Source organism: Callithrix jacchus, chromosome 1 (assembly GCF_049354715.1).
Source record: "Callithrix jacchus isolate 240 chromosome 1, calJac240_pri, whole genome shotgun sequence".
NCBI classification, from domain to species: Eukaryota; Metazoa; Chordata; class Mammalia; order Primates; family Cebidae; genus Callithrix; species Callithrix jacchus.
Window position 1 is genome coordinate 70,000,481 of NC_133502.1, and position 22,191 is coordinate 70,022,671.

The 22,191-nt window shown below is 48.3% G+C and overlaps 1 protein-coding gene and 1 pseudogene across 11 annotated transcripts in view; one reads left to right on the plus strand and one right to left on the minus strand.

The window, feature by feature from the left end:
• Positions 1 to 22,191, minus strand: part of LOC100399313 (isoleucine--tRNA ligase, cytoplasmic-like) — a 34,747-nt gene that overhangs the window by 9,167 nt on the left and 3,389 nt on the right. For 6 of the 10 annotated variants that reach the window (XM_078348193.1, XM_054253447.2, XM_078348175.1 and 3 more), the window contains exons 2-8: positions 9,814 to 11,734; positions 9,462 to 9,673; positions 6,932 to 7,053; positions 4,865 to 4,949; positions 3,821 to 3,941; positions 2,820 to 2,928; positions 493 to 577 (exon numbers count right to left, since the gene is read on the minus strand). In XM_078348193.1, coding sequence (XP_078204319.1) covers positions 493 to 577; positions 2,820 to 2,928; positions 3,821 to 3,860 — 234 coding nt within the window. In that variant the 5' untranslated portion in view covers positions 3,861 to 3,941; positions 4,865 to 4,949; positions 6,932 to 7,053; positions 9,462 to 9,673; positions 9,814 to 11,734. The remainder of the gene's footprint in view (positions 1 to 492; positions 578 to 2,819; positions 2,929 to 3,820; positions 3,942 to 4,864; positions 4,950 to 6,931; positions 7,054 to 9,461; positions 9,674 to 9,813; positions 11,735 to 22,191) is intronic. The other 4 variants (XM_078348165.1, XM_078348168.1, XM_078348182.1 and 1 more) reach the window with 4 other exon arrangements.
• LOC100391455 (NUT family member 2G-like) lies at positions 7,938 to 15,568 on the plus strand (annotated as a pseudogene). Its single transcript, XR_013525896.1, has 7 exons — positions 7,938 to 8,058; positions 9,835 to 10,528; positions 12,138 to 12,266; positions 13,217 to 13,353; positions 13,820 to 14,109; positions 14,573 to 14,689; positions 15,044 to 15,568. The product of XR_013525896.1 is annotated as an NUT family member 2G-like (transcript).

Below are 22,191 nucleotides of genomic sequence, written 5' to 3' on the forward strand. Positions count from 1 at the left end.
ATTGTTATTTATGTACCTTGCTTCAGTCCTGAGACCAGGACCTATGCTCTGTTCATCCTAAACCCCCAACAGCTACATAGTTCAGTCCACAGCCAAATAACCGACTCCCTTGTGGTAAAAGGAAGGTGGTATCCCTCTCAATATTAAAGACATACCTGCCAATACTTTTATAAAATATTTGCATGACTTTATTTCGAATGTTAAGAGGTCTGCTCGGTTTAGTCCTGTTTGTGCCCTGACATTCTCCCTCCAATATATGTATGTAATTGTTGTAAAAAAAAAAAAAATGCAAAATGACTTTTAGAACTTAAGAGATCCCTATGCCTAAAATGACAAATATAGTTAAAATGCAATGTAGAAGGAGAAGAAAAACATAGCTTCAAAAACTGACAGCATATGAAAATGTTCCTTTCCCTTTGGGCTATTCTCAAATTTCTTCTACTCTCAAACTTCATGTGCTTTTTGCTTTTCTCAACAGCAGTCTGCACTTACCTTTAATCTTCTGCGGTTCATTCTAACATACCAACTGGTGAGAATATGTACAAACGTGACAACGTGAGGCACCACAGTGTAAAGCCTGTAAATTAAAAGTAAGACAAGTCAATCAGGCAGCAAGTGAGTACCAGGTACCTGGGGTGGGGAGAGGGCTGGATAAAACAAAGAATGGGCTGGGCCGCCTCTTCTATCCAAGGGCCTCCACATACTAAGAACCAAAATGAAGCAATCGTGTAACGACCGTCTGTTGAGGATGTGCTACATGGCAGTCAAGGTATTTCAAGATGCACACAAAAAACCATCCTATGAGCCACATGAGAATTCCCACTGGTCAGTGAAAAAAGCCAGAAACTCCAGTATCTGTGGATCAAAGTCCAAGGCTGCCCACTACCTAAGTGTAGGAAATACCATTTACAGGGAGCTGTGCAATTTGACAGCATAAACAATGCCCAACTCCTTTCTATGGCAGTACCTTGTACTGCAACTAAAAGACATACCAAAAGCTCAAACCAGATGCTAAAAGGCACAGCATAGTCCAGTGATTCACAAACAAAAGCAATTTTGCCCTGCGAGGAACATGTGGCAATGTTTTAAGAAACAGTCTGCTTGCCAAAACTTGGTGGGTAGCATGGTGCTACTAGAATCCAATGGGTAGACCCCGGAGACGGTGCTCAACGTCTTATAATGCCCCACCACAGAGGATGACCTGGCCCAAACTGTCCATAGTGCTGCCGTTGAGAAACTGACATAGGACATGAATAAAATATAACTTTCTTTCTAAGTATTAAAACAGTCAAGTAAAAACAGCATAAGAGGTAGTGAAAGTACAGAGGAATTAGGAGGATTTGAAGGGCTCCCTAAAAAACTCAGAGGTCAGGCAGGAAAGAAAGGGTGTTTAGCCAGCTGTGTCTGAGGCAAGGCTTATTTTAAGGATTCTCACTCACCTCCCCTTTAAATTAATACTCTGTTGCATAAAAACAAACACCAAAAGACCAACACTTAGAAACAAACACAATTTATGATCATGAAAGGAATCCAGGGAATTTTAATGAGGCTTCTGGTCTAAGCTAAAGAGATGAGAAGTTGCAAGGGGCAGAGCTGCTCTCTGCTGGTGTTCACAAAGACCAGAACTCAGGTGCCAGTGGGCTGAGCCCCAGGCCAGAGTCGTTAGCTTTCCTCAACAGCTGATTTCAGTGACTAAAGTCTGTCTAAATAATTTCTAGGGTTCATGCCACTTTTTACCTTCCAGGAAGCTCAGGTTTTCTATATTCTGGTTTCAACTCTGAGGGAATAATGATCCCCACATGCAATGAATGAACTTACAACATACAGGGGCAGCAGCAGCAGCCACTACCCAGGCCACCGCCGCCCTGTGAACCAGGTCCTCTCATACCCACAGTGCTGCTGAGGGAGCGGAGGGCATGAAGCTGACAGGCTGGCAGAGCTGGGACTTAAATATGACCCACACGATGTGGCTGCTGATCTCTAATTTCCAGGCAGATGAGGCTCCAGTCGGGGTGCACACTCTCCAGACCCAGCTTCACCAGGTTATGGCAGCTTCTCCGAGCAAGAATCCCCACGTTTCCTACCCACTTGTATCACTCAGGAGGGAAAAGCAGACACAGCTGTGAGCAGTCTGGGCAGAATGTGCTGGACTCCTAGTGTTGCCCTCCTCAGGACAGGAATCAGCCTCACACTCACTTCCATCTTCATCCATGTCCATCTGAGCAACAGCTGGACTGTCATGATCCTTCTACATGTTTAACAAGGTGGACAAATCCTTTAGGGCGACTGATTAACAGTCTTTTTGTGCTACGTGGGGCCGTACTGCCTTTTCCAGGAAGTGGCATGTGCCAGTATATAGGCTAATGGTGAATCCCAGGTCTGTGGCGGTTGCTGCTCTGCCCAACAGCAGCAGGATCTGCAGGATCCTGTGAGGATGGATTCGCCTCACCCTCTTTCGTCCTCACTGTGACCCAGGGCCTCTGCCTGCCCACTTTAACTGATTGTCTGAGGTGTCCCAGATGTCTCATGTGGACCTATGGTTGTAACTATCTGAAACCCTGAGGAACTCAACATAATGTAGTTTTCAATCTGTAAAGTACAGGTAATCTGTAAAATTACCTAACAAATTTACTGTTGTTAGTTAATAGAAATATAGCAAAATATTTCATTATTGCTCTTCTGACTCTTCTAATTCCATTTCATTATTGCTTTTCTGACTTTTCTAATTTTGCTGGAAAAGATGGGGACTATTTAATAATAAAAATAGACCTAAAAATAAGTTACAAATGTAATAATAACAAGTATTATTTATTGAGTACCTATTGTCTGCCAGGTGCTTCATGTAAATCATCTCTGCTGCCTTACAAACAGTACTGGGCATTTTGCAGATAAGACACTGAAGGTCAAGATAGAATGAATGAGCAGCATCTGATGGCACAATGGGGTAATTACAGTCAACAATAATTTCTTGTACATTTAAAAACAACTAAAAGGGTATAATTGGGATGTTTAAAGATATAATAAATGTTGAGATGATGGATACCATATTTACCCTGATGTGATTATTATACACTGTATGCCTGTCTAAAAATATCTCATATACCCCATAAATATACATATATCTATGTACACATAAAAACTAAAAAAAAAAAAGAGAAGAAGAAAAAAAAAGAAACTGATGGTCAGACTTTAGGCAACTCTCTGGATTGGGAACAAGTAGTATATAGCTGGGCTTTGAACCGCCAGCTATCAAACTCCAAAGCTCTTCTGTGGGGGGCTGAGCTCACCAAGACACCCACTAAAGACAGAATTCCCCAGGGCTGCTGCTTCTTGCTTTTTTTTTAAAAGATGGAGTTTCACTCTTGTCACCCAGGCAGTGGTGCAATCTCGATTCACTGCAGCCTCCACCTCCCAGGTTCAAGTGATTCTTCTGCCTCAGCCTCCTGAGTAGCTGGGATTACACGTGCCCGCCTACATGGCAAGCTAACCTTTTCTTTAATATATTTTTAGTAGAGACGGGGTTTCACCAATGTTCGCCATGCTAGTCCGGAACTCCTAACCTCAGGTGATCTGCCTCGGCCTCCCAAAATGCTGGGGATTACAGGTGTGAGCCACCAAGCCAGGTCAGAATTCCCCAGGGCCTTGAAACAAAGAGATCCCAACAATTAACAAGCCTTTACAAAACTACATTTGAGAGGTGAAAGAAAGTATTTAATTTTCTGTATCTCTCACTATTTCCACTATGTTCATAAACAGATACATACCAAAAGGGCAGTTACAAAGAGAGTAGTTCTGGGAGGACAGACCAAGAGAGACTCACCTGCCATTTCAGTCTCAAAGAAGCCAGTGAGAGACTGCATCAAGGACAGGATCCACTGGTCTGTAATGCTGGGGCTTTTTCTAACTGTGTTCTCACTGTAGAGAAGTTCTATTTCTTCTTCCTAGGAATGAACAATCAGTTAAACACTTGCACATTGGGATAAGCTACTATAGTGAAATAAACTTTTTAAATCATTTAAAACCAAAAACAAAAATCCCAAAGCCCGCTAGCAATGTGAATTTCTGATTTTCAGCATTATTTTCAAGCACCAACACAGGACATTAAGTCCTCAATTATGTTTTTGAGTGAACCCAAGAGAGTTTAGGAAAACATTACTTCTCTGCACCAAACAGTAATTAAGAATTGAGAGATATTCTAAAACCTTGTCAGAAAGTGCAGGGTTTAGTTACTTTAAACCTCAGGAAGGAAGGACAGTAAAACTGTCTAGGACTGAATGACTGTCCGCAAACTGAAAGTGAGTACTGAGAAGTAACTGCCAGGCTAAAGCTGTTCATTTTACCCAGAATGTTCTATCCCACTCTTTGCAAAATCCTCCTTGATCTTAAGTCCCTGCTCCACACACAGAACTCATGTCCTGCTTTGTTTCTCTGGCAGCACCACAACCAGGCTCTAGCATAATATTAGCTCCAGCATAGATATATCTGACATGACTCTGTAGGTACAAAATTAAAGTAAATGATTAAAGAGAATTTGAATACCAACAAGACAGGGAACCTAGAAAGGAAGTAAGGCAGAGGCAATCCGCACACATCTAGCCTGGGGAAAACTTGGATGGCTCGACAACACCCAACAGAGGTCCTCTTCCCCAAACAGACCTCTAGGTTTAAAAATGCCTTTATTATCTAAGAAAACTATTAGGGGAGTTGAAGATCAACAAGCATACCAACATAACACTCAAATTATAACAGAGATGTGTTGTTAAAAACCTAACCATAAACCAAATCTAAGAATTCTGACTAATAGTACAGGAGAAGCTTACATAAAAAACAATAAATACACACAAGGCAAAGCACCGGTTTGTACCTGAGCGCATCAGCACCATACTTCTGGATAATTGGAAACTGGATCTGGATAATTCTTTTTCCGTTTGCTCATTTTTTGGCCATCACTTGTAAAACAAAAAGGAGATGCCAATTAAGTAAGTCAATATCACAGATGATCTTGATATAAGGATACAAAGCATTTGCAAATAGGAATACAAAAGGAAATGGGAAAGAGTAACTTAGAAGTTGGTGTTAATAGGCCAGTCACAGTGGCTCATGCCTATAATCCCAGCACTGTGGGAGGCCGAGGCAGGCAGATCACCTGAGGTCAGGAGTTCGAGACCAGCCTGGCCAACATGGTAAAACCCCATCTTTTACTAAAAGCACAAAAGTTAGCTGTGTGTGGTGGTGCACACCTGTAATCCCCACTACTGGGGACATTGTTTTGCTAAGTTTACCATGTTTTTGCTTGAATTGCTCGCCATCAATCTTCTCAGCTAAGATCAAGGTGAGCTGCATGGCAGAAGAGGGCTGCGTGTAAGAAGGCAGCTCTGTCTCATAGGACAAAAGACCTGGGAGCACCCAGACAGGAAGGCACTGCGTGGAGGTCGCTCCCCTCCCAGTAGCCACTGTGGAGGCACTTCATAGAAATGCTCAAGGACCATTCACCTTTAGAATTGGGATCAAACTGAGAACTCATGAGGGATATTGGACAGAAGTTAGAAAATGAGTTTCTCACACAACTGGAGGAAGGAGGGGAGAACTCTGGGCTTGAGACTTGCAATCCGCCGCCTTCCCTGCAGTGTGGCCCCGGTTATGTTGTCTTGCAACTCTGCCTGGATGAGTCCAATTGTCTTAGGAAGGGGCAAATGCTTCATAAGTGCCAACAGGAAGTGTTTCAGGAAATGATCAGTGTGTACCCGTCCATCTGAAAGCGTCTTCCCTTCCCGAAGCCCCTCCCATCAGTGCAAAATTACTGCAGCCCAGCAGGGAGTGATGTGTGTGTGTGTTAGGAGATTCTGTTGCTGCGCTCTGAGTACTCACTCCTCATCTCCTCTGACCAGTTTCCTTACACTCCTCCTGGTTCACAGCACAGAACGTGAGTGCTCTTTCCTGCCATTTGGATGCTGATAAACGGTTAGTGACTCTCAGTGTGAACATGAGAATGAAGCAAGGTTTTTTTTTTTTTTCCCCCTTCAGACAGAGTTTCGCTCTTGTTACCTAGGCTGGAGTGCAATGGCGCAATCTCGGCTCACTGCGACCTCCGCCTCCTGGGTTCAAACGATTCTCCGGTCTCGGCCTCTCAAGTAGCTGGGATTATAGGCATGTGTCACCATGCCCAGCTAATTTTTTGTATTTGGTAGAGACAGGGTTTCACCATGTTGGCCAGGATGACCTCGTGATCCACCTGCCTCGGCCTCCCAAAGTGCTGGGATTCAGGCGTGAGCCACCGTGCCCGGCCAAAGCAAGTTTTTTTAAAGACAGGCTACAATAATTCCCCATGAGAACCACATGGGATGACACTGAATTCCAAAGAGCAAGGATGTGTGGTGAAGATGAGGCCAGCAGTGAGCTGAGAGAGGCCAGCCAGGATTCTGACATGCGTGGGGATGCATGGGAATGGGGACGGGACATTGGTGGAGAGCATCCTGGCTTGTCTCAGAATGAACATGGGTAGTGGATTCCTAAATCCTGGAGAAACCAGAGCTCTAGGAATTGTAGGCCGCTTTATGTTAGGAAAGAAAAAGACAGTGTTCTGTCCTCCTGTCCCTTACATCTGGGCCTACTGCTACTAAACCTGGAAGCTCAGAGGGGTATAATGGTGACTCCAGACTTCACGGCATCAAATCACACTATTTCTTTTTCTGCAACGGTTGTGTTTAGTGCAGCCAAGATTCACACTTCAGTCTCCTTACTGCAAGTTCTCACTCTCACAGCAGACTTAACAATAATGACTTAATATGTTACACTTTTTTGGGAAGAGTTACCAGATAAAGTTCAAGATCCCAGTGAGTTATGAATAATACAGATAAAGGACAAACAGATCTTTTGTAAAAGTATACTCTAAATATCATATGGATCACAATTACAATAAAAACTAACTTACTGTTTATCCTGAATTCAAATTCCACTTAGTATTCCTCATTCATACTTGCTAAATCCTGTCACTCTTCCTTCATGCATTTTTAACATTAAAAAACAGTACGACGTCTCATTTTAGCAACTTACCTACAGAAATAAAGACAGGAACCACATTACTACTGAGACAAACACAGTCACTGCAAATAACAGATACTGGAACATATTAATATATTAACTTTCACCCAAAAAAACCTGAAAGCATTTGCAGACAGCAAGAATAGCTTCATCATCCTTTTGTTTGTATAATATATCTCTGGAAAGATGAAAAAGAATGAGAACACCCGTTTGATACAGGAAAGAAAATGCTGTGGACAGGAAAAAAGTGGGAGGAAGACTGGTCACTGCCTATTCCACTGTGCACAATTTGAATTTGGAAGCATGCAAAAGTATTGCTTGGCTAAATTAAAACCATTTAAAAGATAAAAAATAAACATTTAATACCAGCACAATATGCTGGGAAACAAAATGAAAGGCTTTCTGGCCGCACAGCCACTCTTTCCTAGACTGAGGCTTTCTAGTAAAGGCTTTCTGCCTGAACCAGGCAGAGGATCCAGACATGGATCGTCTGACAAACACAGGGGTTCTTAGGAAGTGTTCTAAATTGTGTTTAGGAAGTGTAGCCCCTGTTGAGATTCATCAAGAGTGGGAAAGAGCCCAAGTGGGAAGGAGCATGGGTTGAGCGGCACAAAAGTAGGTCTGCTGACAAAGAATGGAAGTAAAGGGGACATCAGGTTGAAGCTTTGTGCTGTGAGCCAGAAGGACAACTTAAAAGTTGCCTAAAGAGGCACACACAGTCTGTGCTGCTGCCCTCCAGCTGGAAGGGAACCTCAGTTCTTGCCTATTGGCTACAGCCCTTCACAGAATGTCCCCCACTCCTACCAGTAACTGCTGCACTGCCCCTCCCCCTCTGCAGAATGTCTGGGGTCCTATGTTCTAAACCTATTTACTTTCAAATTTTCACTGATCCACCTGAACTCAGGAGAATCTGTTGAGGCAGTTCACTCTCTGGGTCCTGCCCTTGACTTTTCTCATTGTGGAAACTGTCAAGAGTGGTGATCGGTACCCAGCCTGAGGGGATGGCTTCAAATGGAGGTGAGTCTGCAGGGACAGGGGCATCATCTAAGTCTCTGCCATGTTTCAAATCCTTGGGAATTCAAATTTCATACTGCCCCAGGGGACAGTTGATAGGGCTAGTGTCGAGGAGGGAGGGAGCACTGGATGTCCCCAAAGATACCACACCTCGGAAGAACCATGGCACCCTGAGTCTGTAGTTAGGGAAGTCAGCTTTTTGGAGGTGGACCAAGATGCCTGGGGGAACACACCATGTAGGGGAAAGGATGGAGTGGCTGTACTGATTCCTTCTAGAGGGGGACAGGTCACGTCACTGTGTTTGTAGGGAATGGTGGGATAGTGTTATGCTGGTGGCCCAATGAAGATGCTAGGCAAGCCTGAGCCCTGTGTTACATCTTCAGGCACCTGGAAGGTGCCCTTCCATAGTGTTCAGAGGGATTTGGACTGCACTTTTCTAGATCTTAGGGAGGAGGGAGGAGAGAGGAGAAGTCATCTCAGCCAGAAAACTGTTGGGTGTGTTGGCTGTGACAGAGCATGCAGTGACAGCTTCTGGGTGGGCGAGGCTGTGGCTACTGTAACTGCCACAACCTCTCAGCTGCTCCCCAGAGGTGCCTTGTCAGTCAGTTCAGGTGGCTGTTGGCTCTGATTTAACAGGGGTGGGGGCAGTTGGGGAAGTTCAGGCAACACGGCCTGGGCTTCCCAGGTTGTTCTGAATAGTTCTTCCTTTTGTGGAAACTCAGGTCTTCAGGCCCACTTCCTCTTGTCTGATAGCTCATGGCCTGTCCTCTGCACTTTGTGTTACTGTAGAGAGGAAGAATTTGCTTCTATTCCATGTCTACTACCTCATGAACGGGTAGAGGTGTGGACTCTTGCTGGTTCTCAGTGGAAGAGTCTGAAAAGACTGGTTTCCTTTTCAGCAGAGGAAGGAGATTAGCGTACAAATAGGAAGAGGGGTCCTCTTATTATTATTATTCAATTAGGATGTGTGTCCTGACTGATGAGGTGCATGTGCTGTATCCCTATCCCCCTTGACTGGAGACTGCATGAAGTCCTAGCGAACAGGGATGAGCTCCACAAAACTTTGCCACACCTGGCCTGTGGCCGAAGAACCTCTGGTTCTTGATTGGTCACTATATTCAGTTATTGGGAGCTCAAAGATAAAGGACCAGAGATGGGCTCGTTGTCCCACCATCTATTGTAACATGACCAGCAGCTGTAGAAATCCCCGGACACCTCCCCTGACAGCCCCACTGCTCACCACTTGCTGGCTGTGCTCTAATCGTGTGCCACTGTTGCTGGCTACGCAATGACAGTATCTCAGGGAACTCCACCACTGCTTCTCAGACCTGCTCCCTGGGAACAGAGCTTCCTAAGTGGCAGCCAGGACCACTGAGCACTGAGGAAAGTGTATGTTTAGCACTTACTGGGCATGGTGCCAGAACAATCACTTGCACACTGGGTGTGATACGTATGGGTTATCTTCAGGGTTCACAGGGTGCTGGCTTGGGACAGATTTCCATCCAGTGGTTTTCCTTCATTGTTTCTTTTTCAAGATGGAGTCCTGCCCTGTCACCCAGGCTACAATGCAGTGGTACAATCTTGGCTAACTGCCAGGCTCTCCAGTGAAGCGACCCTCCTGTGGAGGAACAGAGCATGCAATGCACACTCAGAGACACCTGCAAGCTGCAGAGTTTCCCCGTCACATGCCCTCGGCTGTAGGACACCACTCTGATTCCCCAGTGACTAGGGTGGACCCGGAGACCCCAGCTCATTCACCTCTTTCCTTTGTCTCCACAGCATGCTCAGTGCTGGAACTGGGTGTGACCGAGAACCCTGGCGTCTCCATGCCAGTGTTCACAGCTCTGTCCTTCGCCACACCTGCTCCCGGCCCAGCACACGGGCCGCCCCTTGTGACTGCAGTGGTTCCTCCAGGAGGCCCTCCAGTGCTGTCTGCCTTCCCAAGGACGCCTCTGGTGGCAAGACAGGATGGCCACGGCCCAAACTGGACTGGAGATTCCAACGTCTTTGGCCAGATGATGACAGAAGTGGGGCCTGTGAAGGCCCCTCAGGCACAGGCCTTGGTCCTAACTCAGGACCCCCTCGTCTAGCAGGCTCCAGGTGCAGTCTGTGAGGACGTGGCATGTCCACCTCCCCGACCCCTGGCAGCTGCCCCTGTGGTACCCGCTATGGCTGCACACGTCGTTGGGGGCACCCACGCCTGTGAGGGAGGCTGGTCCCAGGGCCTTCCTCCTCCAGCACCACCACCAGCTCCCCAGCCGGCCCCCATCATGGCCCCAGGGAATGCTTGTCCATGGCCACAAGGGGCTCATGGAGAGGGCAGTCAGGCTCCCTCCCAGGCCAAGGCCCAACCGGACTCCTGCAACCACAAGAGCGTGTATGAGAACTTCCGACTCTGGCAGCAATACAAGACCCTTGCCCGGAGGCACCTTCCCCAGAGTCTGGACTCGGAAGCGCTTTCCTGTTTCTTCATGTGAGTGTCCTCAGGGCACCGGAGCTCATCCTGCAGCTCACCCATAAAGAGGCTGCTGGATGGACGGGAGGTCACGCTGTTCAGGGGAGCTTGCGGGGCGGTCTGGAAGGCAACGGGTTGAGCTATGGAAGGGCACATTTTCAGCAACATTAATCTGGCTGCCACTCAGGACAGACTCTCAGGGGCCTCACCTCATCTCACCTGCCCCTCACTGTCCCGTGAGTCCAGCCAATCCTCACTGAGCAGGTATTTGCAGCTTTACCCTTGATCCCTTCTAGAAAAAGGGACAATGATGCTTCATTCAGAGGATGGTGAAGAGGTGACTTGAGCTCACGTATGATGCACATAGCACAGTGCCCAGCACATGCTGTGACACATTACATGATAGCTGTTAAGATTACTGCCCCTACTGCTATCATTATCAGGAACAGGCCATCTAGGACAGCGCTCCCCAAAGCCACGGGCTCCAGTGATGGCTCTGAGTGCACCACAAGCCCAGCAGCCCAGGGCCGTGGACTGTGGTGACTCAGGCAGCAATGCCAGCATCTGAGAGTTTGTAGATTCAGTCCCAGTCCTGCCTCTATCCATCCTGCAGTGCCTCTGTGACCCTGTGTCCCCCGCTGATGAGCAAACCCGTACTCCATGGGAAATTGAGCACATCCACCAGGCAACACATTGGCCACTCCCCTAGGCAAGTCCCCTGCCCAGGGTGTAGGTGTAAGGAGGCTCCATCTCTGTCCCAAAAAATCCTGCTGCCCCTGCATCCTGGAACTGGTTGCATTCTCCCTTGGAGCTGAGTCCTGGTGCACTGGGGACCCTGGTTCTTGGGGTGGAGCCACCCCAGGCTCGCAGGCTTGGCGTGGAGTAGGCTTCGATGTCGCTCTGCTTTGGTTCTGGTTTCTACTCCTCTCCAGGACCCTGAGGCTGTGTCCCCAGGGACTGCCTTGCTCCAGAGTCCCCAGGAAACTGGTTAAATGCTCAGTCCTGGGGCCCTGGAACCTGCATGTTAACCTTCACTCACCGGTCATTCTGTGTGTGCGCTGTCTCAGTCAGTTCGGGCTCTGCCACAACCAATCCTACAGACTGGGTGCTTTATCAGGACACATTCACGTCTCCCAGTTCCAGAGGCTGGAAGTCCCAGATCAAGGCCACAGCAGACTGGTATCCTGGCTGGAGAGGGCTGCCTCTGGCTGTGTCCTCTTGAGGCTGAGAGGGAGAGCCCTGGTGTCTCCTCCTGCCCTTATCGGGGCTTGGATGCCATGATGGGAACCCACCCTCATGACCTGCTCTAACCCTGATTAACTCCAAGAACTGAAACACCAGGGCTTAGGGCTTCAGCACAGGAATGTTGGGGAAACTCACGTTCCACCCATAGTACTGAGTTCACCTGTCAACACTGTAACACTGAAGACTCGAGGGGCTGGAGAAGCCAGCCAGTGGCTTGTGTTGATGATTGTTCTTGGGGGCATATCCTGCCCACGTGGGGGAGAACAGGACAGGAACAGATGGCAGGACAGGCATGGGGGGGACAGGGGCTGGGTGTTGGGACCAGATGGGTTTGGGATGGAGGGTGGGCTTACGGACTGAAACTGACTGCACTGCCTTACAGCCCAGTTCTCAGATCCCTGGCCCGACGGAAGCCCAGTATGACCCTGGAAGAGGGACTGCTGTGGGCCATGCGGGAGTGGCAGCACACAAGCAACTTTGACCAGATGATCTACTACGAGACGGCGGGAAAGTGAGTCTGGGGTGCAGGGGCAGAGCCCACATGGCAGGGTGAGAGAGGTGACAGAAGCTGGGTGGCCATGGTGGCTTCTCAGCGTGGAGCATGAGGAGGGTGTGGACAAACACAGGCCCTTTTGGGCCCCTGGCTCCCTCAGGAAGCTGCTCCTCCCTCCTAGAGTGCTCTGGGGTCTCTTCTGCCCTGGTGGGAAGCCACTCCCTGTCTGACACTAAGGGTCAGGGAAGGAGCAGCCAGCATCACAGCCCAAAGGAGATCACCGCCAGCTGTGAGGATTGGGAGAAGGGGCGCTGGCGACTATAGACAGAGCGGGGTGCACTCTCCTCATGGCAGCGGCCAGAAGTCGGTTTTTACGCATCCCATCCTGGCCAGGATTGGAGAACCCTGCGCTGGGTCAGGGGAGACCTGCATCCAGGACACCATGAGACCCATCTCTGGCCTGCCTGCCTTTGCTCCTCGTAGTCCCCTCCTTTAAGACAGAAAGACAGCAGCCTCAGGGGAAAGGGCCCTGTCTTTTGGGCCCAGCTTTTGCTTCCTCCCGACCAGGGGTCCCCTAGACCTCATCTTCCTGGGTTATCCTTTAGGGAACCACAGTCCCAACCTCAGGACTCCTGCATCTGGAAAACATCATGGACGCCTTCTGCCATAAACTCCACCCCTGGCCAGCTGAAGCCTGGAGGAGGGGAACCCGTGGTACCCCCCCTGGGCCTGGTGGCCCTGACTTAAGTCAGAAAGCCCTGTTGATGCCATGGGCTCATGGCATCATGCCTGTTGAGCCCAGAACTCTGGGAGCAGTTCCCTCCTGGGATGGGGGGATGGGCCCCAGGGAGGGCCAGGACAGCCCCCCGCCGAGGCACACCTTCCCATCCCTGCCATCAGCTGCTGCCTGGTCATGGTGGAAGGGGGCCTGGACCCTCTCAGCACAGCCTGCACCTTCTTTACCCCAGGTTCCTGGAGTTTGAGGCTGAGGAGATGGAGAATCAGAAGTTGCAGTGGATGAAGGGGCCCCAGTGCCTGCCTCCTTCAGCCCTGCCGAGGCTTGAACCTCAGGGACCATCAGCCCCTGAGGTGATCAAGCAGCCAGGTATGGCTTCCCACATTCCCACAGGAGCCACGGCAAAGGCCAGAGGGGCCAAGGGAGGCCACTGTCCCCACACCCCATGCCTCCCTTCAAGAGAGGGATTTGTTCCTTCCAACGAGACAGCTCAGGGGAGCTGGGGGGGCTGGGCAGCCCGTGGTCATGAAGTGGGTATTCACCTGGTCACGTTTCCTAGCTACTCTCTCCCCTCACCATTCCAAAACTCAACAATCTGTCCAGGAAGCAGGGATGAGCGGGTAGAGTACTTAGCATATCAGTGACTCCAAGCTTCCTCCAAAATGATGCTGTCTCACAATGCCCCCCTGTGGTGTCTCTTCCAGAGGCGCTGTGGTTCAGGTGGTCCTGACCCAGCCGGGACCCACTTCAGGTCCCTGAGCCCTGCCCTCCCCTGTGTGATGCAGGCAGGAGGAGCAGCCCTCACCGTGCCCATCCTCCTCCCTCCCTGCCTCAGTGTACCTTCCCAGCAAGGCCGGCCCCAAGGCCCTGCCTGCCTGCCTGCTGCCACCCAGGCCCCAGCAGCCAGTGGAGACCAACGCCCCCGAGGAGATCCCCCCTGAAGTGGTGCAGGAGTATGTGGACATCATGGAGGAGCTGCTGGGGCCTCCTGCTGGGGCCACGGGAGCGCTCAAGGGACAACGGGAAGAGGGCAAAGTGGAGCAGGAAGGGGACAGGATGCTTCTAGACCCAGGCGTCCTGAGCTACGTCGACAATCTGTGTTCCCAGAAAGATTTCGTCACCAAGGTGGGCTGGCCTGAAGTGCTGGGGTCTGCAGAATTCCAGGGGGTGGCACTCGCAGGTCCTTGGAATTAAGCTCTGTTCCTTAGCTACTCCGCAGTAGATGGGTGTGTGTGTTGTCGATTTGAGGGTCTGTGTATGTGATTGTGTGTGTCTGTGTCTTTGTGTCTGTGATTTGTTACTCTGTGTCGGTGTGGGTGTGAGTGTGGAGTGTGTACATTACTTGTGTCTATTTTCCTGTGTCGTATGTGGGTCTGTTTGTCTGTGTGTGGTTTGTGTTTATCTGTCTGCATGTGTGTATGCTACCAGGTCTGTGGTCTGTGTATGGAGCTGGTGGTTGCCATGACATGAGACAGCTCCAGAAGGGTGGGGACGGGGCGCTCACTGCTTTCTGCTTCTCCTCCAGGTGTCCTTGGCTCCAGGTTACTTCCTGCCCAGGACCCTCATGCCTTCTTCCTTCTGTTTCCAGGTGGAGGCCAGCATTCACCCCCGATTCCTGGAAGAATTGCTTTCCCCAGATCCACAGATGGATTTCTTGGCCCTAAGCCAGGAGCTGGAGCAGGAGGAAGGACCCACCATTGCCCAGGTAGAGCAGGGAGAGAGGTGAACCCAGGTATCCCAGGGGCAGGAGGGACCCGGCACAGAAGCCCCACCTGATTGTCTACCCCACCCTGCCGGGGATGCTCAGCTTCTTGGGGGGCCACTCCGAGGTGGGGAGGTGCAGGTTCAGATGGAGTAGGATGGAGAGGAGCCAGGGAGGGGAGTCAGAATGCAAACTGCAGTGAGGCCCAGAGGGATGTCCGGCAGGGCCACACCCTCTGTCTTTGACAGGAAGCCCAGCTGCCTCAGGCTTCCCTGCCTGCCACCCAGGTGTCTCCACCGCCCTGGGCCCTGCTCACACTTGAGGCAGCGCCAGTATGTGCCCCCTTTCCTCCCGCAGGTAGCAGAGAAGCGCTGCCTATCCTTGAAGGAGGAACGGTGTGAGAGGGCAGCCCCTAGCCATGGCACCAACCAGCTGGACTCAATCTCTTCTAAATCTGCAGAGGGCCAAGGAGCAGAGAGAGATGTCCCTGGTCCCCAACAACGGGTCAGCATGGAAACCTGCCCCCCCCAGATGGCTGCCCGGGACCCTCAGGCACAAGGCACAGTGTGCACTGGGATGGCCAGATCCAAAAACTCTGTTGTGCTTTTGGAAAGGCTAGATTCTCGCAGGCTGAGGGCTGCCCGGCCAAACTCTCCTTCCCAGGATCACAGACCCACCCCCAGACAGCTTCCCAGGACCCTCAGGGATGAGGCAGGGTGTGCACTGGGATGGCCAGGTCCATAAACCCTGTTGTGCTTTTGGAGAGATTGGATTCCCGCTGGCTGAGGGCTGCCTGGCCAGACTCTCCTCCCCAGGACCACAGACCCACCTGCCCAGGCATGGGGACCAAGGACACCTGTCTCCCTAGAGCCTCTCCTGTCAAGGAGTCACGCAGACTGTCTAAGGGGTCAAGTGAGGAGAGGGAAATCCCTGGTATGGTTTCTGTCGTGGGTACCAACTACAGGCTTCGGCCCTGGAAGCTGTCCCAGAGCCATGTCCCTGCCTCAGGCCTTCTCAGCCCAGAAGGGCAAGAACCCCAGGGAGCTCTTCAGTCCCAATCTGCAAAGAGAAGAGGCCTCAGCCCAGCACGCGCTCCCATCACCAAGTCCAAGAAGCGAGCTCTCTCCAGAGGCCCATCCCCTGCTGTTCAGACACCCCACCTAGGGCCTGGGCTCAGAGTCTCTCCAGTGTAATCCCTGGCTTGGGGACTGGGTGGCCCCTCACAGCCTCAAAAGAGAAAGGGTGACCCCTTGGTCTCCAGGAAGAAGAAGCGGGCATGCAGCCAGTACGGGGACAGGGCAGGCTCTCTGGTGCCAATCCCTGGGGGTGGGGCTCTGACATCCGATGCCCCAAAGCAGACAAAAGCTTATTCCCCAGTGCTGATCTTGCTGGGCCTTAGTTTCAGAGGGTGGGGGAGGAAGGGGAGGGAGAGGGTGGCTGAACAGGAAGGGAGCGCCTGGGAGGAGGGGGAGTGGGTGGGAGCAATGCCTTGGGGGGTCTCGTGTGTAAATATGAATAAACATAGTTGTGTTGGAAATGCCTTCAGACAACTGACACTTGTTGTCTGGAGTGAGAAAAAAAAACATCAGACAACTGACACTTGTTGGAGTGGGTGATGAATATCAGCACGTCCAATCTCTTATGAAAATTTGCAAGCACGCACACAGAAAAGTTCATTAAAAAGTGATGCCTGAGCCAGACTCTAAAGACTAGGGATAACTGTTAACAAAGAAAGGCATTCCAGGCAGAGGGAAAGAACAAGTGCCAAGATTCCTGATGGAGAAGACGGTGAGCACAGGAGAATGAAGGAGGCCCCACACAGCTGGAGCAGACGGCAAGGCGGGAAACGGTACAAGATGAGGCTGAGGCCCAAAGTAATTAGCCATGCACCACCTAATGAGGGTTCTGTCAACAACAGACCACATGTGCCACAATGGATCCATATTATAACGGGGCTGTTTTAAACTAAGTGCTATTTAAAGAGACAAAAAGTTAAAAAAAAATTAAAAGGCTTATTAAGTTAAAAAGTTACAGTAAGAAGGTTAATTACTGAAGAAACTTTTTATAAATTTAGTGTAGCCTAATTGTACAGTGTTTACATACAGTCTACAGTAGTGAACAATAACCTTCTAGGCCTTCCCATTCACTCAGACTCAACCCAGAGCAACCTTCAGTCCTGCCAGCTCCAATCACGGTAAGGGCCCTATACAGGAACCATTTATCTCTTGTACCATGTTTTCACTGTACTTTCTCTGTGCTTAGATATGTTTACATACACAAACACTTACCCCTGTGTTACAGGCCTACAGTACTCGGTTCAGTCACATGCTGTACAGGTTTGTGGCCTAGGAGCATTAGGCCGTATTACACAGCCTAGGTGCACAGTAGTCTGTCCCATATAGGTTTGTGTAACTGCACTCTATGATGTTCACAACTAGGTTCTCTGAATGTATCTGTTTTTAAGGAATATTAAACTGTATGTACACCAATTATAGGTATACCCTTGAGACTACATTGTAAACTTTTGTCTTTAAGGCACTAGGAAGCCATTTAGAGTTTTAAGTAAAAGGCTGACATGATCAGATCTGACTTTTAAAAATGTAATTTTTTTTTTTTTTTGAGATGGAATCTTGCTCGTCACCAAGGCTGCAGTGCCGTGGCACCATCTTGGTTCATGCAGCCTCTGCCTCCCAGGTTCAAATGACTCTCATGCGGAATAGCTGGGATTACAGTGTATGCCACCTTGCCCAGCTAATGTTTGTATTTTTAGTAGAGACGGTGTTTCACCACGTTGTCCAGGCTGGTCTTGAACTCCTGACCTCACAAATCCACCCGCCTCAGTCTTCCAAAGTGCTGGGATACATACATGAGCCACCATGCCCAGCGTGAAAATGTAATTTTTTTAGGCTGGGCAACAAGGCAAAATCCTGTCACTACCAAAAACACAAAAATTAACTGGGCCTGATGCCTATAATCCCAAGATGGTGGGAAGCCCAGGTAAACGGACTGCTTGAGGTCAGGAGTTCAAGATCATCCTGGGCAACACTGGGAGACCTCATCTCTACAAAAAAATTCAGAAGTTTTAAAAGGAAAATGTAACTGTTTTGACACAAACAAAATGACAGATGTGTTTACTTTCACCCAACAATATACCTTAAAGCTGTATCTGCACAAATACAATATACCCACAAGGTTATGCATTGCCGCAGTATTTATAACAGCCAAGAGAACATAACCCAAATGTTCATCATTAGGCGATGAGCTGCAAGCACAAAAAATACACAGTTTCTATGAAGTGATGTCCAGAACATATGAAGCAAAAGGAAGCAGAGCAGTGTGCATGGAATGCTGCCTATTAAGAAAGGAAAATAAAAATATACAGATGTGCTTACATTTGCAAAAATGAAATATCAAAAGAATAAAGCACAAACAATTATCTAGGAAAGGAGAGAAATTTGTGGTGGGACAGAATGAAAGTGAGGCTGTGGGCCGGGTGAGGTGGCTCACGCCTGTAAATCCCAGCACTTTGGGAGACTGAGTGAGGTGGATCATGAGGTCAGGAGTTCAAGATCAGCCTGGCCAAGATGGTGAAACTCTGTTTCTACTAAAAATACAAAAATTAGCTGGGCATGTTGGCAGGAGAATCACTTGAACCCAGAGAGCAGAGAATACAGTGAGCCGAGATGGCACCACTACACTCCAGCCTGGGTGACAGAGTGAAACTCTGTCTAAAAAAAAAAAAAAAAACAGAAAAAAGAAAAGTGAGGCCGTGAACATAACTTTTTAACACAGCTCTGACCTTTGAACTACATAAAGGTTCATATACATCTTAAGAATTTCAGAAAAACAAACAAAATTAGTTTGCTTTTCTACATATAACATCGTCAGAGAAAATCTTTTCAGATGGCCTTACAAATCAGAACATCAACTGTACATGCTTATGTGGACAAACCTGAACAACAAAAAGAACCATAATCAAACACAAACCCACACTATTGTTATTAGTGTTATTTTCAAACTACAACATTTATACTGTAAGATAAAGCAATTAATGTTGCTAACAATGCTAATTTTCAACATTAGAGAAAAAAGGATAAACTCATAATAGAAACTGTGATGTCAAATTTGAACTAGAAACAGCAATATAAAAAGCCACATCTGTACGTTTTCCATGGATGTCCAATAAAAGCATGGGCATCCTAACAGTAAGAACATGTAATACCCAGATTTTAGTATCTAAACTCTATTCATCAATAAAACAAGCTGAAAGAAATGACTGAAAAATATTTGGCAGGAAAAGCACAAAGTGAACCTCAGACACCTTGTGTCTGTCAGAAAGCAAGAAAAGCTTCAGAGAGAATGTGTCACATCAAAGGAAAGAGAACTAGCTTGAAAGGACCTCAACATGTCCACATTGTGACAAGCTGAGGAAAAACTGAGTATTTCATTAAAACACACTGGATAGTCAGGCATGGTGGCTCACCCCTGTAATCCCAGCACTTTGGGAGGCTGAGGTAGGTGGGTCACTTAAGGTCAGGAGTTTGAGACCAGCCAGACCAACAAGGAGAAACCCCATCTCTACTAAAAATACAAAAAATTAGCCAGCCGTAGTGGCACACTCCTGTAATCCCAGCTACTTGGGAGGCTGAGGCAGGGGAATCACTTGACCCAGGAGGCAGTTGCAGTAAACCAAGATCTCACAGCACTGCACTCCAGCCAGGGTAACAGAGCAAGACTGTCTCAAAAAAAAAAAAAAAGAAAAGAAAAGAAAAAGGGGGGGGGGGGAAGAAAAGAAAAAGGAAAGGAACGGAAAGGAGGAAGACCGGGCACAGTGGCTCACGCCTGTAATCTCAGCACTTGGGAGGCTGAGGCGGGCAAAGCACGAGGTCAGGAGTTTGAGACCAGCCTGACCAACGTGGTGAAACCCCTCTCTACCAAAAATACAAAAATTAGCCAGGCATGGTGGCACACGCCTGTAATCCCTGCTACTCAGGAGGCTGAGGCAGAAGAATTGCTTGAACCCAGGTAGAGGTTGCAGTGAGCCAAGACGGCGCCACTGCACTCCAGCCTGGGTGACAGAGCAAGACTTTGTCTCAAAACAAAAAAACACATTAGATGCATAAAAATCTATGGATCTACAATTATGCTCGAGAGAAAGCAAAAAGATAGCAATTCAAACTCCTCCCTCCAAAAAAAAAAAGAAAAAATCTGGCCAGGTGTGGTGGGAGGCCAAGTCATACAGTCAAGAGATGAAGACCATCCAGGCCAACATGGTGAAACTCAGTGTCTACTAAAAAATACAAAAATGAGCTAGGTGTGGTGGCACACACCTGTAGTCCCAGTTACTTGGGAAGCTGAGGCAGGAGAATCACGTGAACCCAGGAGGCAGAGGCTGCAGTGAGCTGAGATCACACCACCGCACTCCGGCCTGGCGACAGAGCGAGACTCCATCTGCTGGGTGAGGGAGGCCAGGCACAGTGGTTCAAGCCTGTAATCAGCACTTTGGGAGGCCGAGGTAAGCAGATCACAAGGTCAGGACTTTGAGACCAGTCTGGTCAACATAGTGAAACCCTGTCTCTACTAAAACAAATACAAAGAATTAGCCGGGTGTGGCGGTGTGCTCCTGTAATCCCAGCTACTCAGGAGTGAGGCAGGAGAATCGAGTGAACCCAGGAGGTGGAGGTTGCAGCGAGCAACGACCGAGATCACACCACTGCACTCCAGCCCAGGCAACAGTGGGAAACTCCATCCAAAAAAAAAAAAAGAAAGAAAGAAACAGACCCAAAAGCAGGAAAAAGCACATTCTTTTCCCTCCTTATTGCCTGTGTCAAGTAATAGTTAATTCAAATATCCAGACAGGCCCAAACATAAACAACTACAAACAAATATAATCTACTTTTTTAAAAAAATCTGCCTATTTTGTTAAGATGCTACTATAACTCTCAAATGGTACAAGAATGCCTTACTAGTCTCTTCATCTATTCTCTCAACGTTTGGATAAAATAATATTCACGTTAAATAAATTCTTTCTCCCTTCTCCTTCCAGGGGAAAAAAAAAGCATTAACATAACATTAAATATTCTGACTTCAGACCAATACTCCATGCCTCAAATGGCTTCAACAGCGTCTCTAACAGGCTAGACTCTGGAGATTAAAGTTCCTACAGGGGCAGATTCCACTGACTCCCTCCAACAGTATTAAAATACTATTCTAAAACACAGGTGCAATCCTGTCCCTACCTTTCAATGGCTTCCCCCTACCTACAAATTAAACACCAACCACCTTAATGTTATATGCAGAACTTAAAATGTGGCCTCTAGATTCATCCCTAGACAGACCAGCCATAGGAAACTACAGGTGGTGTTGGCAGTGGTGACTTCATCATCAATATCAACTAGGCACTGACTGTATACCAGGAGCCGATGAATGATCTCACTTCATTTAGGCTCACCCCTGATGAGGCAGGTATTCTCATCCCACACTATACATAAACACACTCACAAAGGAAGACAGAAGATGAAAAGAAAGAAAAGGAAGGAGAGGAAGGAAAAAGGGAAACAAGCAAGGGGCTAACTTTGGCTGGGACTGAAATCCCCCATGGTCTCTTTAACTTCTTTCATGCCTCTGCTCCTGCTTTCCCCTCCAGCCAGGTGTCTTTCCTCTCCCATTCTGCTATTCTGTAGAATCACCTTCTCTTCCCAGACACCCTTCAGCACTGAATTCCCTCACTATATGCGTTTGGATCTCCTCTATCAAACTATAAAGTCTGTAAGGATACATCTCTGGGTTTTTTTATTTTCTTCAGACAGAATTTGCTCTTGTTGCCCAGTCTAGAGTGCAATGGCATGATCTTGGCTCACTGCAACCTCCGCCTCCCGGGTTCAAGCATTTCTCCTGCTTCAGCCTCCCAAGTAGCTAGGATTACAGGCATGTACCACCATGTCCGGCTAATTTTGTATTTTTAGTAGAGATGGGGTTTCTCCATGTTGCTCAGGGTGGTCTCAAACTCCTGACCTCAGGTGACCCGCCCACCTCAGCCTCCCAAAGTGCTGGGATTACAGACATGAGCCACCACACCTGGCCCTCTGTTTATATATTTAGTCAAACATGACCTGTTCTATAAAGGGTTTATGGCAATTTTAAGATCATGAAGAGGCTCCCATAAAGACCTAATCTGAAATTAAATTGGACTGAATACTGATGCACAACTAAGCCAATTGTTTACTGCAACATTAAAAAAATGCTAATAACTACAGCAAAGTTCAAAAGTAGAAAAGGGAAGGAAATCTACTGGCACCGGCTGCTGTATTTCAGGAACTGTACTGAGAACTCTGTAAGTCCATTTCATGTAACTCTCAGAACAGCCTTATACAATAGGTTTTATCCCAGTTCATCGAGAAGGAATTGAATGTTTTAAAAGATTTTGGGGGTTGGCTCTTTCACCATTATTTGCTGGAGTTTGGGTTTTCAGGCTCTTTCTGGGTCATAGATTTCTTTCCAGGCTA